The sequence below is a fragment of the Scophthalmus maximus genome, chromosome 3 (genome assembly GCF_022379125.1).
Source record: "Scophthalmus maximus strain ysfricsl-2021 chromosome 3, ASM2237912v1, whole genome shotgun sequence".
NCBI lineage: Eukaryota > Metazoa > Chordata > Actinopteri > Pleuronectiformes > Scophthalmidae > Scophthalmus > Scophthalmus maximus.
Window position 1 is genome coordinate 12303785 of NC_061517.1, and position 15787 is coordinate 12319571.

Genomic DNA, 15787 nt, shown 5'->3' on the forward strand with positions numbered 1-15787 from the left:
CCAGAGCGGGGACAGAAGAAATACTCTGAGCTGCACACATTTACATGGAATCGATTCTGTGATGACCGTGAGATTCCACTACACAGACTAACATGCGCAACACTGTGGATTGGCCTATTTTTTTTTTTCTTCCTCTTCCTTTTCTCCCTTCTGTTGTGTTTCCTTATTCATTGTGCGCCCTATGAAGAGCATTAACTATCCCTCCCTCCAATCCCATTGAAAAGGCTCGGAGAAAAAAAAAACAGAGGGAGATGAGAGCAGCAAATCCCTTTTTTATTCCCCTCGTAGCGCTCAATAAGAGAAGAATGTGTTGCCTATCAGTCACCGAGGGGATCAAGTCTTCGGGACTGTCCCACGCGTTCAATGCGCCGTGCAGAGCATCACTGAGAGAGACAGAGTGAAGAGGACTGCAGCAGCAGCAGCAGCAGCAGCAGCAGCAGCAGCAGCATCCTGCCCGGACACTTCACATCATTTAGCAACCTGTCTCCACTCAACATCCATTTAAGTCAATTAGGGCAGCCTGCGTCTCTCACCTTCCGGAGCCCTCACTGGACCGTGGCGTGGTGAGTATATATACATATATATATAAATATATATATCCACCTTGCAGCGTGGTTATTGTAATCACTCAACGTCAAATTAATTTACTGAAATTAAAAATGATCACGAATAAATAAGTCACTGAGATGTAGAAAAATACTTAGCCTACTGCCAGACTGTGTATTTTGGTCTTGTTTCTTAAGGCTGATTGATCATTTTAGTTATTTTACTCTTTAAAAAAAAAAAAAAAAAAAGTCAATAAAAAGTCATGTTAGTGTCGAAGATGTTTACAACTTTGTTTAGACAAAAACACGTGACAAAAAAAGCTGAATAATAATAATAATAATAATAATACGTTGAAATGTGACATTTTGCCCCCGAAGACACGATGAGGAGTCTGGCGCTGCTGCTGGGCGTGAAAGCCGCCTGCATCCTGCTGGTGTCTTCGCTGTCGGGCACAGGGGCCGTGAACAACAGCGGCCGGTGGTGGTGAGTTCACTGCAGGCCTCTCATGTGATGATGCACCCGCTCCCTTATCAGCATCCCCCTCCTCTTGTCTCTCAGGAGACACGCGCAGTCAGCGCGTGCGTGCTCGACATAATGTGTTCGTTTTGGCGCCGCTCACAACTTCTGTTCAACCTCTTGGGGCTGAAAAAGAGCCACCACATGATCAAGTGGGATTCCATTTAGCTTACCCCCACTGGCTCACATTTGACTTTAAACTTTAAAAAAAAAAACTTTCAGTGAGACTAGCTACAGCAGACCATCCATTTAACAATAACACGATAATATTTGTAATTACAGTTTCACCTCTTATTTGTGGTAGATTTAATTTACCCCCCACACCCCCTTCTGCTTCCCCATCATGTGGTTTGAACACAAGACAACATTTTTCAGTCCAACGTGGGATGAATTAAATATGGATTTACTTCATAGCTGAAAGGAATACGAGGTCTTACCCATGGTGGTGTTGATCTAATGCTGTAGCCTGCATTCCTCTCGTCTATACAGCAGCGACCTGAAACGAAAACAGCCAATTGCACAATATTTTGTTCTAGAAAACAAACCTAAAAATCCGATCTGTATAGTCATGCTTCGGTGGGATTATTGTCTCGCTTGTTTAAAAATCTATAAACCGTGGGCTGGGGTTGTCGGGGTAATGACTTCAACAAGGTTTTGGTCGTTTCTGTGGTGCCATCAGATGGGCGAGTATTTGCGCACAGCGTCAGTGCGTTTTCACATATTTTAAAATGTCAGCCGAAATCCACGAGAACAATTGGGCAGGGAGGGGGGACACGCCGCGGAGTTTAGGAATGATGAAAACACCCCCAAAAAATACGAGATCATTATTAATCTTCCAAGGGCTCACCACACAATCGCCTGGGTCATTCCTCCAACACGCCAAGACTCGCACGCTTTTCCGGATAATGATGCTCGACAGCCATTGAAGGTTGACAGAAATCTCACAGGCAAATGGAAAATTATACAGCCTGTGAACTGAAACACTAGAAACTCTGATCACAGGCAATAATTCATTCAAGCCCTGTTCAGAGATCCAAAATGTGTATTTAAAAAAGAATAACTGAAAGAGCACAGGTGCCACATGGACACAGATACGAACAAATAGAATTCTTTTTAGATCATGTGGCAGAAGGATACATTGAGTTGTTAATACTATGGATAGCAGAATTTGTATATGCTACTCACGACATAAAGTAGAGAGCATTGAAAAAGCCTACTGTTTAGAGACTTTTTGACTGATTGGACAAATTTGTTGGTGAGATTCATGGTCTCTCTAATGTCGGGAAGAAAATAAACAGAAGTGATTTATAATCAGACATTATCAATGTGAACCTGCAGGAGCTTGCAAGGTCCACTAATCTGTTGCATCTCAGTGTGAGTCTGTCTTTATCCTGTTGAGTGCACCACTGATACTAAACGTATTATGATTAAATATATTCTGACTCGCTTTATTGGGGTCAAGTGATTTTATTGCACCCAGAGGTGAAAACACTAGTTTTATGTTATTTGACAAGTCAGAAACCTGCATTTTTGACACAGACTCTGTCTCCTCATGGTCTTGGAACAGCATGTGTCACTGTTTGTTATTGTAGTACATAATGAAAACAGTCATTTTAAAAAGGCACGTGAGATGCCAAGACACTTCAGCTCGAGAGTTTAGAAGGTCACAGAAAGAGCTACATGTAAAAAAAACCTGCCAGCTCCTTCACTCCTATACACTCTGAAATCCCTTGCCTTTGTGTTGTGCCAGGGGTATTGTCAACGTGGCCTCCTCATCCAACCTCCTCACCAATTCCAAGAACGTGCAGTTGGTCCTGGACCCCAGCCTGTCCCTACTGAGTCGTCGCCAGCGCCGGCTGATTCGCCAGAATCCTGGCATCCTGCATGCCATCGCCGCTGGGCTGCACACCGCCATAAAGGAGTGCAAGTGGCAGTTCCGCAACCGCCGTTGGAACTGCCCGACCACCCACAGCCCAGCAGTTTTTGGCAAAATCGTCAATCGTGGTGAGCCACTCTTGTCTTTTCTCACCAGGCAATATCTGGACAATTTTGAGCAGGATGTAATGGAAGCTCTTGTAGAAATTAAAATGGTTTTGTCTCGTAAACGGTTTGTCAATTTTGGGCAAAAAAAATCGACGAGTCCTAAAAGGCTGGATTTAGTCCTGATGGGAAGTTTTGATGTTTCTTCAGGTTGCCGAGAGACAGCCTTTGTATTTGCAATTACCAGCGCAGGGGTGACCCATGCTGTGGCTCGCTCATGCTCAGAAGGGGCCATTGAGTCGTGCACATGCGATTACCGCCGCCGAGGTCCTGGAGGGCCAGACTGGCACTGGGGGGGCTGCAGTGACAATGTGGACTTTGGCCGGATGTTCAGTCAGGAGTTCGTGGACTCCAGCGAGAAGGGCAGAGATCTGCGCTACCTCACCAACCTACACAATAACGAAGCTGGCAGAATGGTAAGGATTTTACACTCAAACCTGCCATAATTGTCTGTTTTTGTCAGATATCCCACAAGCAACAAAATTATTAGTGATTTCCACTCCCTGTACGATTCTGTCTCCCTCTATGCAGACTGTGTCTTCAGAGATGCGTCAGGAGTGTAAGTGCCATGGCATGTCAGGCTCCTGCACTGTACGTACCTGTTGGATGCGCCTGCCCAGCTTCCGCACAGTGGGAGACTTCCTTAAGGACCGGTTTGATGGAGCATCCAGAGTTGTTTACGCCAACAAGGGAAGCAACCGTGCCTCTCACAGAGCTGACCCCCGCCACCTGGAACCTGAAAACCCAGCACACAAACCCCCCTCTGCCATGGACCTGGTCTATTTTGAGAAATCTCCAAATTTCTGCTCCTACAACGGCAAAACTGGCACTTTGGGAACTTCTGGGAGAACATGCAACAGCTCTTCTCCGGGCCTCGATGGATGTGAGCTGCTGTGCTGTGGACGTGGGTTTAAGACCCGGACTGAGACTGTGACTGAACGCTGCAACTGCACCTTCCACTGGTGCTGCCATGTCAGCTGCTTGAACTGCACCAGCACACGGACGTTACACGAGTGTCTATGATCACTGGTGGACAAACCCAGTGAATATTAGGCCTATTTGAGGGAAAAAGAAGAACTTTTTAGTAGAACAGGTAGCTTGGCTGATGGCAGGTGGTTTGAGAGGTTAGGTAGAAGCTAGAGATGCTTCCAGGGGGGTAATCTGAGGTAAACAGGGAAAACTTTAACACAAAAAACTCAGTGTTTTTGTGAGGAGGAGATGGTGAAAAGCACAAATACATGAACAGGTCATAGAGGGAGTATATGTGCTCCTTGCCTTGGATGCCTAACAATATAAAGAGGATATTTACACAGTACGATCCTCCATGTAGAAGGGAAATCATCCACAATCACCTAAGTGTTTACACACTGTGGACAAATAGAAATAGAAGTAAGGAGACATAATGATACAGAGATGTCTAGTAGCACCTGGTTACAGGTAGAACATTATATCTAGTAGTACCTGTAACCAGGTACAGCTAGAAAAACCTCTTCTCCACCACTGAGGACATGATGATTCAGAGATGTTTTTGTCAAAATAAGAGCCACAAACATGTTCTCTCATAAACTGGTGAAGACCTCAAACAGGAGGGAATTTATTTAAAATGTATTTTGTTTTGCTGAAGTTTCTTTTTTCGTGTGAATCTGAGTGAAGCTAATTTCCAGGGATGGGCTCTCTGTTCCCCAATTGTGTACTTTGGTCCTGGACGCGGCACAACCACTTATAATTCTTCACCACATTGGTCCTTTTTGTTGAGATTTTCTGGAGTGGAAAATCCTGATTTGCCTCTGACTGACCATCAGGAAGGTCCTGATGTTAAAAGACTGGTACCAGTACTCGCCAAGTAAAATAGAAACTGACTGAACAAATCTTACCGAGGCAAATTCATTTGAATGTATTATCAATACACTGAATATCATGGCATGACTACATGTAGTTTGACAAAACAGAGGGGTCAACATAAAAAACAAAAACAAATCAGATACACATTGAAGTAACAAAAATACACTAAATTCTTGGTCAATAAAGCAGTCCAGGTTTAAAGTAGGGAAATGTGTATCATGTCAGGCTCAGTTAAAACGTTTTAATTTGAAGTAGCCTCCACAGAAGAAATCATCAGCTAAGAGAACCAAAATACTGTAAATATTAAAACATAAAAATATATTTATAATGATGTCTCTTGTAAGTTTGCTGTATGATTTATGCACGTAAGTGGCTGGAGAACATGCTATTTGCGTCTACTCGTGCCTTTGCATTGACTTTGTATGTAATCTCACCGCACAATAAATCTGCATCGCGCTTGGTGCGAACGCAGCATTAGTGTCAAGTCAGGAGCTGTTTTCATCTCATGCCCTTTTCTATTTTGGTGTAATGTCGCTGACACAAAACCGACTCTTACTAGAAACAGAACGTTATCACTTCTTTGCTCGTTTCCTGTAAAAAAAAATACTTGTGTTTGGTCATGCACTGAATATCTACCTTTTATATTACTGTAAATATGAAATATTTATTTCTGGGTATTTTTTTATACTTTTATATAGAGATGTAAGAGAAGACATTTTTAGATTTTAATCAAAGATTTAGGTTCCAGTTGGTTTTGTATTGTATGATAGAACAATAAAGTCTATATTTTCAATTAAGTTGCCCTCCTGAATGTGTCAAAAGATGCTATTATGCCTGTTGTGGTTTTTGTTTGAGATAGTTTTGACAACCAACAAAGTGAACATATAAGCCTATCCCTGGGTGTCCACTGCTTAATCCTATTACCATCACCAAAGCAGACTCTTTCCCCAGCTCACAAAACATCCCTGCATCTGTGCTCCCAACCACAGAGACGGCCCCGGCTTTATCCAGCCACATACCTTATTTCATACAGGATTTTACTGCATTGAATGTTTTGATTAATTTGTTTAATGTCGGAAAGAAATAATGTGAGAAAGAATGCTCCCCCAACCCCTGGCAACCTGACTAACCCCGGGAGTTTGGAAAGCGCTACACTCTCTCTCAGGCCCACCACAGCACAGGAGCATCCAGGGTCATCCAGACAGAGCACGGTGGAGGCACAGTGATGCCACCAGCACACACCCAACAGACAGGGTGACATACAGCAGGACCGAGGTCAGGGATGAGAAATCTTCTGAATCAGTCATGACTTTAGTAAAAGTGCAGGGTGACAAGGGGCTGCTTGGCTTGTGCCATAAAATTACTCCAAAAGGTTAAGTGATAAATTGAGAAGTATATCATTTTAAGATGAAGGAATCAAGATAATACAGAGAACAAATTGAACCAAAATACCGCAAATTAGGGGTGACCAACCAATAAAAACAGAAATATGAGAGCTAGTCTACAAAACAAATTTTCTATCTTTTATCATAGAAGATCATTGATGGAAGAACTAAAACACAGTATGATGTGACTAAAGAAAAAAGTCAAGCACAGAGACAGCGAAAGCACACTGCAACTCGGCTTGAAAGAAAAATAATGGGCCATCAAAGATACATGGGAAGAAACAAAAGAAAAAGGCAGACAATTTCAAAATGAAGAGGGAAGACAGGGTTCAAATCCCAGGCGTGAGAGTGAGGTGGGAGAGTCGGTGGAGAGAGTGAGTGGAGGGGGAGCTGCCTGTGGGAGTGCTGAGGAGTCAGTGATAATTAGCTCAATTAGTGACAAAGGCAGTGTAATAAATACCGACTTAGTGTCTGGGTCCCTGCTGGCCTCTCCCTGCGCAGCCTGCGATGTGGCCCTGGCCTGACGGACAATTCATTAAACTGACAAAATACCCCACCGTCCAGGCGTGACGCAGCGAGTTAGCCCCCTACAGGCCCAGCTCATTGTTCTAATTGTCTGGGCTGGAGTCACTTTGTGACCGCCTCCTCCTTCACCCACCCCGCCTTCACACTCTGCCTTCAGAAAACCCATGGAGTTAATGCCCCTACCTTACTCTGTAAGTAGGTGATCGGCAGGTTGGAAAAAAAAAAGCAGTAAGAGTTCCTTGGGGTGGGGCGGCTGGTGGGGGAGGCAGTGGGATTAGCGAATGGAGGTTGCCTGGGAGTGCTGGGAGCAGCTCCGATCGGAATGTAGGAGAGATGAGTCCAGAAGCTCGGATGCGGGACAAAGCGAGAGTTAATAAGGAAAGATTGAAGGGGCTGGCGACAATGGGCCGCCACCCGAGTCGAGATGAAATTGCTTCCGAGGATTATTGGGAGACGGTGTGAGCGTTGTAGGCTTTTTGTGTGAGTGTGTGTTTGGTTGGGCATTTGTGTGTTTGTGCTTCAGTGTGTGTGCAGGGCAGGGGGAGTGCTGGATTGATGGTTGCCCCTCTGGTTGGGGAACAAGGGACCAGGGGAGGCTAACCGGCTGTTCCCACAGTCTGTTCTGCTGCAGCCACCTTTGACACACGGGGCTGCCAGGCGGTGAGCAGGCAGCCATGGTAAGAAGGGCACAAACAAAAACAACCGCTCCACCACACAAAGTCAGTGTCTATGGAAGGCCAGTGGAGAAGCGAGTGAGGGCGTGTGGAGGGGGAGTGGATGGAGAGTAGGAAAGTGTGACAGGGAGGATAAAAATGATATGGAGATGGCACAAAATTGTATAGCCGAGTCTTATTTTTGGTTTGGATCTTGCCAGATACTTTATTGCCAATATCTCAAGATAGGAACACACTGACATGTAGCTGTGGCTTGCGCATGATCAGAATGTGTACTTTATCATTGTTAGTACAACATTTACGCAGCAGTATTTACTTTATAAGCTGACATGTCAAAAACACTTTGGACCTCGGGCTTAATACTTGTTACATGATGGTCAATTTCCTTTCCGGATAATCTAATAATATCAGAAAAACTGCTTCAGAGAACCATTACTCAGGAACTCTAACATCAGGGGCAACATAACAGGAGGAAAGGGCCAAAGTTAATAGAACAATTTTGCGAGGGTGTTCACGATTTAAGCTTGAGCAAGGAAACCGTTTTTCACTGGCCCACATTGTTCTCCTAACAATAATGCAGCAGTGTGGTCAATCACTCGAGAACATGCAGAGAAGATGATATGGCATAATGAAGGCACAGCAGCTTCATATTAAAATTCCTGCTAAATTGTGGAAAAATGTTTGCCCGTTGGGTGGAGTTGTCTTTAATTTGAAGGGCGTATGATAAAGAATTTAGAATTGGGTTTGGGTCACCGCACTGAATGATAGGCTGCTCTCGGTGGTTGTGATGGACAATGCGGCGTGGCTGGGATCTGGCACACAACACTGATTTGATTTCCGTGCTGCCCCGACATTTCATTGTAATCCTAGATTTTGATTGGTTCCAATTAATTAGGGCATTGTTATGACAGGAACACCCTTACACTGCTTCTATAACAATCAGAAGCAGTCGTTTTGGTGCCATTAATTGACCGCAGGGCTATTATGCAATAAGATATGAGTTCACAGCCGGATCACACACACATATTGCATAAATGATTATAATCAATTAAACCTCACCCAGAGTTTAAAAAAAAAAAATCACCAAGTGGATTAATAGCGGTCGGTCCAATAGGTCCAATTTACTCAAAATTCAATTTATATATTTCTAGGAAGAAAAAAAAGGGCACAAATGTGTGTGTGAGTTTGTGCGCATACTCAAGCCAGTGTGTGTGGGTGTGTGGATGGCAGCTGGGAAGCAGACACGGTCCAGGAGAATCATCCCCTAGCAACTGACCTTTTCAGCAGATGGCAGTTCCAGAGTAACAGCCACCCAGCATCACAATGGCTGTGGCCTCCTAACATCTCCATCACTTCATCATCTACCGGCCTGCCACAACCTGTCACACAGGAGAGAGGGAAGGTCACACTCATCCCAGCGCATGCAGGCATGCACGCATCCACGTACTCAAGTGCCCTCTCTTTTTTTTTTAGCCTCAAGCTTCGAGTTCAAAACATTCCACGCACACCAGTTTTGGCCTGCGCTCGACTGCTCCCGTGTTCCTGGGATATGAAACAGTGCAGTCGAGGAGATGAGAGAGGGATAGATTCAGAAGAGACACGGTGGACACTCTCTGCTGTCCGCAAACCTCCAGACACTCTCAAACCACCGTTTTCCGTTGTTGGGTTTTCTGCACATTGTGAATCAGGGTGGGAATGCGGACAGACCACTCAACCACGGTGAGCAATCAGTATGATGTCTGTGGTCAGGCTCTGTGCCCCTGTGGAGCGAGACGGAGAGTGAGTCCTCCAGTTAAGGTGGAATGGATATAACTTTGCGGCATTCGTGCGTGCATGCGTGCGTGTGTCGTTGTGATATGCCAGCACACTTCACACGTATATAAAGACGTTCTGAATTGTAACCTCCTGCATGTGAACACAATGAGTAATCGACACCCCCCCGTACACACACAGTGTGACCTCTTGGTTGTCTTGGCTTGACAGCCTTTTTTTTATCACCATGAAACACCACCTCTAACTAAATGCATGAAAGTGGTCTCCAGTTTATTGCAAACACAGAATGGTCAGCTGTAAGTGCCATTTGACAAAAAAGATTTGGAAGGCACATGCAATAATTTGGTGAGAACAATTATCCAACAAGAGGCCTCAATCACATCTGTGAGTGATCAACCTGGCGAGACCAGACAAGTGACAACAAGCATAAAGTGACATGTCAAAATCGTATCCACTGGGATTAAGTGTTTTAGTTGGAAAACTGTGCGTCAGAGTGCGACTTTAAACCACTGTATATTCAAGGGGAGATCTCATGCTAGCAAACATTGTAAGTCCTCCTGTAAACAGAGCTGTAATGACAGGCAGAGACTTTAGGGCAAGGACAACCAACAGTGGAATATGTTTACAGACATCTGACAATGTATGGGTACAGCACAACAATGTTTCAGACCTGAGGTCCACATGAAATATGAGCACAAACTGATGGAATCTGTGACACAACATAAACCTCAGCATAATTTCACCTGTCAGCAGGGATGAAGCCTGCGTTTATTCAACTCAAACAGACTAGTCCGTGATGAAATGCAGCAATGTGTGTCTGGTTATATTGAATATTAACGCTACTCTTCATTTAATTTAGATTTGTGAAACTGTCTGACACTGGATTTGAGCACATGGCATTTTTGAATGGTACTATGTACAGTATCTTCTTTATTTGCCTAGCTATGAGATTCATTTTTGCTGCACAGTGAAACATGACTAACCGCAGCAAGGCAAAATGTGTCTGTATTGTGCTTCACCAATATAGATGGTTCTGAACAATTTCTTTGCAGATGTCCCACCTTGATTTAATCTGGACCACATTGTGCCATCTTTGAGTAAATAAAACAGCACTGAGGAATGTCTGAAGGCACAGGGGACATTATCTACCAATACTGTTGGAGACAAAAGGAGAAATACTCAGTTTTTGGTTTTAATTACAAGCTGTGTTTTACAGCAACAGTTGGCGACGGTTCAGCACTGACACAGCAGAAGAGGAATGTTTATTTGCTGCAGTTTTGGAGCCGGGTAGCTATGACACATTCCTGTGTCACTGGCTGTCCCGCTCACAGATGCAGTATCACATTCACACGCCGGCGCCCCATGTGTTGGTCGGTCCACAACTGCACAGACGTACACAACCCTGTCGGGTCAGGCGCACGTCCACAAAATGTGGCAACTCTGGAATCTGTAAGCACGCACAAAGTGTGTGCTCATTCATGGCGACTTAGTGTGACACAACTTACTAGGCCTAATACTTCCTGTGTGTCACAGCGCGTGTCTGTGTGAGTCAGTTGTACAGCGTTGAGGAATTATTCACATCCATACTTCAGCATTATGGGGATTCCTGCCCACAAAGTGTGCAAATGTGTGAGCTCACTTGCGTGTCTGTGGATGGCTGCGCACTCACACTCCTCTCCATCTTTCCCCTATGCAGTTCCGTCCATTATCCCCAGCATCTGGCAGCCAAAGCCTGTAAAGAAGACATTTCTCTTGGCAACTGTTTTTTTAAAGGCAGTGACACAGGGGACAGCCAACCACAGGAGCCACACATCTTCCAATCTACATGCATACTGAGAACTGCTTGCATAACAGAGCCGCCCCAGTCTCCCTCTCTCTCTCAAAACACACATTTTCTTTTTGTGTCCCTCTCATACTAACACACACATGCGATACTGCGCCCACCCACCCTTGACTCTCTGCAACACACCAACCCAGGCTTTGAGGGCTAATCACTTCCAGAGCCAGAGCTATCCCTCAAACTGTGCCAGCAGCCTTTCCAATATATTATTGTTCCCTAAAAGTTACTCCTGGCCCCTAAAAGATCGCTGTGTGTAATACATGTATTGCACTGTAGAAGCCGCAAGTGCCTGTGATTTTATGTACAAATGTGTTTAATTTAGTGACATTAAAGACTACATGTTGTTTACATGGGCAGTGACCAAAGAGCAAAGTAAAATAATAATAAAAGAATCTGCGCATGTCATCATTTGGGATGCTACAACTATCAAAAAACGAATTCTGTAAGAGCACTGAACCCTCAACGCTGTTTCGCAGGGCAGAATATTGAAAAATGAAATGCACCCCGAGTGCACCTGAATGTGTCCTTCGTTAACACGCAGCTGCCAAACAATAAACACATCTAATTTTGTATATCTGCAATGACACAGTACGCGTATTAATTGATATCACATGCAAACTGTATACCTTTCAGAGAACAGCTGCAGTGAGCAGCTTCCCTGAACTGCAAGCATGTGAGGACATCTTTGTTTTGCTTGGCTGATGTCATGAAGTCTTCTGGCATCTGGATCATCTAGACAGACAAACGGGTGCGTTAGCTTGATAGAATGATTGCTCTGATTCTGATAGGCTACCAGTTGAGCATCTGTCAAGCTGCCAGAAAGTTTACACCATAAATCTTCTGGGATATAAACAAGTTTGTTTTATTGCAGCTGGATTCCCCTTTTTTTAAATTAATGAGCTAGATGAAGAATTGCAGTCTGGGGGAAAGATGTAAGTCAGGTGAAATGTCCACTGTTTTGGCCACACATTAGTCCAGGTATAAGTGTGTAGAAGTACTCACTTGTGTTTCTACATGACGGGGTCTGGAGACCCTTCTTTAGTTGTCTTCACCTTCTGGATTGTACAGCATTTGGTATGCTCCTCTGAGACCCTGGAAAAGAAACGATGAGGAGAGTAGATCCCCTGTCAGGAAATTCAACCTGTGCTTTTGACCTATTTCAACCGTTTATGAAGTAGTCCTGAGGACAGCGTGCTCAACACAAACACACCTCACTCAGCCGTGCTGAGAAACGTTCTTGAGACAATAATGCTAACTCATGAGCCAAATACGCCCAAGGAGTTGAGAAGTGAATATATTTCAGATTTTTAAGAGGGATGTGACTGCTGAACACATTCTACATCCGCCCTAAATTTACGTTTCCCAAATTACAATGCAATCAGAGAACAATCCAGGAACAATCTTCAGCAACAAGTAAAGGAGTCTTGCAGCTAATGGTACAGCAAACACAGATCCCTGATCTCATCATCATCATCGAGTCAGCCAGGGATTTCATGAAGAGATGGGTACAACCCACCTTCCAATCATACCTTGAAAAAATGTTGCAAACGTGTACAGAGTGGAACTCGTGTTGTTTATAAACACAAAGGGTAAATATTGATGTGATTTAAGTTTCCTGTTTAACGCTCTTTGCAGGAAGTTCATCGATAAATAAAAACAACTCATGGCATTGTGTTTGAAAGCGACGTTGCTTTACTTTCAGTGTGTAGTGCTTGTATCTGGCCTCATGTGGCAGTCGTTGAAAGTTGTCATACCGCTACTGTTCAGCCATCATGGCTCATCATCGCGGAGTCTGGAGACAACGCTGTTGGCACGAATTCTAAATCTGAACACCGACGGTCACATTGAGCAGCGCTGTGATCGGGTGACATCTAGTGGCGGAAGTTCAAAGTACAACTTGAGTTGACTCAAATCAAACTAAACAAGCGTCTGTGAACACAGGTACGGTTCAGGTACAGTACAGGTGCAATCCAATAGAAACAAAACCAAACAAACAATGTCGCGGGAATAATGGGTTTTGATGTGGAGTTAGGCAACTAACTTTATTTTTTAAAACGCTTTAAAACTGTCGACAGAATCCCGATATATTGACCAGGACGGGCTCGATACAAACGATGTGGCGGGAAAATACAGAATTACGCGACTAATGCGTAAACTTTTACAGCTGCTAGGTGAATAGTTATTAACAGTCCGTTAACGGTTACCTGAAGTCTCGAGTCGACTCCATTCTGTCGGCAGTTGGCTAACGGCCACGGTTTGAACTAGTTTGCCGTGCTGAGGTAAGTCAAGCTAGTTACGTTACCGTATTCACAGGTGTGTTTCCTGTCTAGATTGTTTCCACACGTGGTTACCGCTGCTTCCGGTCCCGCATCCCTTCCGGTCCAACATCCCTTCCCCTCCCCTCCCCTCTTTCGGCTGGCGGACAGTTTACCGGTGCACACGTTTGAGCAGGTAACACAAACTGACTTCACAGTGTCTGCTCGTTTGTTAACCAGCTAGTTACTAGTTAGCTAGTTAGTTCAAAATACAAGTCAGGCAAAGAGTGGACAAGATTTGACCAAACAAACTTTATCGAAGACCAGGTGTTCTAATTAGCCAGTGGAGCAGATAATGGTTCCCCATTTCAGTTGTTGGCTACAGTGTGAATTTTATTTTGAAGAAAAGAATAAAACAAGTGAGTAACTCGAACACATGGTGGATAATGTGCGTTTAGGGTTATTTTTCACTAATGTTTGTTGGCGGGTGACTAGTTCACTGTTCCCTGAATCCCATCTCAATTTTATATTATAAACCCACCACCAAATGGAAACCAACGACAGTCACATTGAGAGTGGTGTGGGTCCTGCCACCGTGTGGGACATCACCGAGGCCTGGTCGGGGTGAGTTGTTGCCCGTCATCTTATGGCAGACCTCAGTGGAAGGTACAGTTGTCTGCAGCATGTACATATGCAGCAAACACACACAGAAGTCAACCTTTCTTGAAGATGTTAGTGACCTTTTTATTCACTTTCACTTTTACTTTTTATTTCAGGGACTTAAAAATGAGAACTAACTGTGGCATGTGCACCCTAGATAACGTAAGTAACCACCCCCTTGACGGCTGTTAAGCATTGGGATGGGAATATTCTGTTTGGGGTTGGGGGATTTCTTCAGGAAACACTGCCTTCAAAGTCCCCCGACTTGAACATCACTGAAAAATCTGTGGGTAGAACTTAAACGTGCTCTGTGCGCAAAACCTCGCCTGAACTTAAGGTGATCTGCAGGATAGAGTGGGTGAAAATTCCTTCACCAACAGACAGACTCTTAACTGTGACAAGCAGTGTTTGTTAGTTATATTTTCCAAAGGGGGTTAGATTAATTTTTCCCTTTTTTAAATTTTTTTTATTTCCTGAAATAAAAAGTAACAGTAAATCAACATTTCTGAGAGAGGTTCATATTTATTGTCTGTTTGCACTTCAAAAAAACAGAAAAATATGTAATTTACCCAAACGTATGCTTACATCTGAAGATGATGGACGACATGTGAGTAACCAATGTATATAGTAGGTTTGTGGATTTCTTTTCATGTGTACAACTGAAGCGCGATTTGTTTCAGATGGCAGCAAGCTATGTAGTCATCTTTCCCTTACTTTTTAGTGATTTTTAGACTTCAGTGCTCCAACCCACATGTGGCCATCAATATATTATTTGTTTGACTAAATAATTGATTTATTAGTTGATTGCTCGATTGATTAGTCTATTTTTTTTAAATCATAAAATAGAGGACAACAACAATGTGGACAAGGTGACATCCTCTTGCTTGTTTTTTCAGACCAGTTGCCCAAAACCCCAAAACATTCCACTTACAACAATATTATACAGAGAAAAGATGCAAATCTTAACGATTGACATCTCAAACTGTGAATGTTTGACATGAACGATGAATAACTGATGGTCAAAATTGTTTATGATTACGATAATGATATTTTATTTATCACTGTGATCACTGAGATGAGATACCTGGAAATGAGAAAACGCATTCAAAAATAACATTATGGTTGAAAAACAGCCTGCTATAATGTAAAAGTGAATGGTGATGTGTAATTAAAAGGTGAAAACAACAAAGAAAAGTATGTCTTCTGAAAGCTTCCTGTTGAAGGCTTTGTTACTGTAAATTCACGTTTGCACCTCAGCATATTCACACAGCGGATTGTAACAGATTGTTTTCTCAGAAGTGTAAAAGCTGCACATGCCCCAAGTACACATAATTCATAAATTGTGCCAAGTCTTCAAATGATCCCCAAATGATCTGCATACTGTTGTGAAATTGCACAACAGTATGCTGTTATTAAATCATTTGTTTGTTTTTGAAGGCATTAAAAGCCAGACTGATGAATGGTAAACTGAAACAGAAGTGTTAACATCAAGGCTACAAATATGAAAAAGAAAAATAGTAAGAAAATATAATGGTTGACATGGTTTTGAATCGACAGCGCTGCTGAATTATTCCTAAACGTTGTCATTCAACGTAGGATTTGGGTTTATTTATATACCTTTAAAATTTCACCTGGAATTTTTATGTAGGAGTAACTGAAAAATGTTTTTTTTCCACTGCAGAGGGAAAAAGGTCAAACTAACCTGAAACAGACAAAACAAAGGTCTGTCAC

General features: G+C 43.4%; 1 protein-coding gene and 1 non-coding gene across 3 annotated transcripts; one reads left to right on the forward strand and one right to left on the reverse strand.

Moving 5' to 3' along the window:
- The first annotated feature begins 422 nt into the window (after positions 1-422).
- wnt1 (wingless-type MMTV integration site family, member 1) lies at positions 423-5125 on the forward strand. Its single transcript, XM_035644131.2, has 5 exons — positions 423-563; positions 924-1029; positions 2813-3066; positions 3253-3518; positions 3634-5125. The coding sequence occupies exons 2-5, from the start codon at positions 929-931 to the stop codon at positions 4123-4125; spliced, it is 1113 nt and encodes a 370-aa protein (XP_035500024.1). The 5' UTR covers positions 423-563; positions 924-928; the 3' UTR covers positions 4126-5125.
- On the reverse strand, positions 557-13656 carry LOC118316370. Of its 2 annotated transcripts, XR_007030437.1 has the most exons (8): positions 13346-13541; positions 12144-12233; positions 11768-11873; positions 10941-11033; positions 8805-8907; positions 3702-3838; positions 1500-1558; positions 557-1188 (listed from the first exon to the last, which is right to left on the reverse strand). It is a non-coding gene; the product is annotated as an uncharacterized LOC118316370 (transcript). The 2 variants fall into 2 exon arrangements; XR_007030436.1 differs by having other exon boundaries at positions 3702-8907; positions 13346-13656.
- Between the last annotated feature and the right edge of the window lie 2131 nt (positions 13657-15787).

Coding starts and splice junctions, on each gene's coding strand:
- wnt1 (XM_035644131.2), top strand. CDS start 929: ATGAGGAGTCTGGCGCTGCTGCTGGGCGTGAAAGCCGCCTGCATCCTG. Junction 1,030..2,812: donor AACAACAGCGGCCGGTGGTG/GTGAGTTCACTG, acceptor GTGTTGTGCCAG/GGGTATTGTCAACGTGGCCT. Junction 3,519..3,633: donor ATAACGAAGCTGGCAGAATG/GTAAGGATTTTA, acceptor CCCTCTATGCAG/ACTGTGTCTTCAGAGATGCG.